Genomic DNA, 1,549 nt, shown 5'->3' on the forward strand with positions numbered 1-1,549 from the left:
CTTTACCTGTTAAACTGTCTTTATCTCAACCCACAAGTTTCCTCACTTTTACCCTTCCGATTCTCTCCCCCATCCCACCGGGGGGGAGTGAGCGAGCGGCTGGGTGGGGTTTACTTGCTGGATGGGGTTAAACCACAACATCAGGCCACTTGCTCGCCTGGAAAACACCTCTGCTTCTTGGAACACAAAGGTTTAACCCACTCGCCTCAGACACAAAACAAGTGAACACTCGATCAAGACGGAACAAAAAGGAAACAGTTTTATCTGGGACTATATTTGGCAGGTCATACAAGTCATGATCTCAGTTTTAACTCTCATATGAACAAGCTCTTCTGGTAGCATGACACGTTGTAGTACCATGATGGTTAAAATTATTCGTTCCCAGTTTACACATAATTACCTCTGCAACATCTGGGGTAAAGTTAAAATCCTCTTATCCAAGCTCCTAGTAAAACTTGTTTTGCTTTACCAAATAAACCGGAAAGAATTCCCTCGTCTTTAACAGGTCCCATAACTCAAAACAACACTGTAATCAACATTGTATAGCACCATGATAAAAATGGCATCATAAGAGGTCAGCTTTTAGTTGTAATTCCTGGACCATATTTTGTTTTAAAAACAAAAACAATTGAGGCATCACAGTGAACAATGAGCTTGCCAAGGACATACTCAGACAATAATTGTGCAATTTCCTGGTCTAGAGCAAGGTCCTTCTGTTTCAGCTCTTTGATTTCATACCGCAGGGCTTCTTCATTGGCTCCATTAGGTTGGCAGGACCGTGGAGATGGGATCTGTAGAGCACAGAAGACGTTTAACGCTAACTCAGCCCTGGACAAGATGCTACAGTGCTGGAGGGCACTAATCAGAAAATACTCTTATGTGTCACTGGATAACAAGGGAGAAAAAAGAAAAGGAAAGAAATATCTCCTGGGCAGGGAGGGGGGGAAGCTCGGGTAAAATATTTTTCAGTTTGTGTAACGTCAGCCTGCTCCGTATCATATCCTACAGCATTTTGTAGATTTGCAGCCTAAAGTGAAAATAAAAAATAAAACTCGCCATTTGGCTTTGAAGGGAAGCTCCCGGGACGACGCAGTGCTGAACTGCGAGGCCGGCAGTTTCTCAGGCAACGAGCAACTTCACCCTCCAGGAAAACCCCTCCCTGCTGTGCCGGGCCGACCGAGCGGCTGCCGGCAAGATGCTACAGTGCTGGAGGGCACTAATCAGAAAATACTCTTATGTGTCACTGGATAACAAGGGAGAAAAAAGAAAAGGAAAGAAATATCTCCTGGGCAGGGAGGGGGGGAAGCTCGGGTAAAATATTTTTCAGTTTGTGTAACGTCAGCCTGCTCCGTATCATATCCTACAGCATTTTGTAGATTTGCAGCCTAAAGTGAAAATAAAAAATAAAACTCGCCATTTGGCTTTGTGAAGGGAAGCCCGGGACGACGCAGTGCTGAACTGCGAGGCCGGCAGTTTTTCAGGCAACGAGCAACTTCACCCTCCAGGAAAACCCCTCCCTGCTGTGCCGGGCCGACCGAGCGGCTGCCGG

The 1,549-nt window shown here is 45.9% G+C and overlaps 1 protein-coding gene across 1 annotated transcript in view; it reads right to left on the reverse strand.

The window, feature by feature from the left end:
• SWI5 (SWI5 homologous recombination repair protein) overlaps positions 1-1,549 on the reverse strand; it is a 13,975-nt gene that overhangs the window by 12,112 nt on the left and 314 nt on the right. Inside the window, exon 2 of the mRNA XM_019474057.1 lies at positions 670-791. Coding sequence (XP_019329602.1) covers positions 670-791 — 122 coding nt within the window. The remainder of the gene's footprint in view (positions 1-669; positions 792-1,549) is intronic.

This window comes from Aptenodytes forsteri, unplaced genomic scaffold (genome assembly GCF_000699145.1).
Source record: "Aptenodytes forsteri isolate BGI_AS27 unplaced genomic scaffold, ASM69914v1 Scaffold136, whole genome shotgun sequence".
In the NCBI taxonomy this organism is placed as follows: Eukaryota; Metazoa; Chordata; class Aves; order Sphenisciformes; family Spheniscidae; genus Aptenodytes; species Aptenodytes forsteri.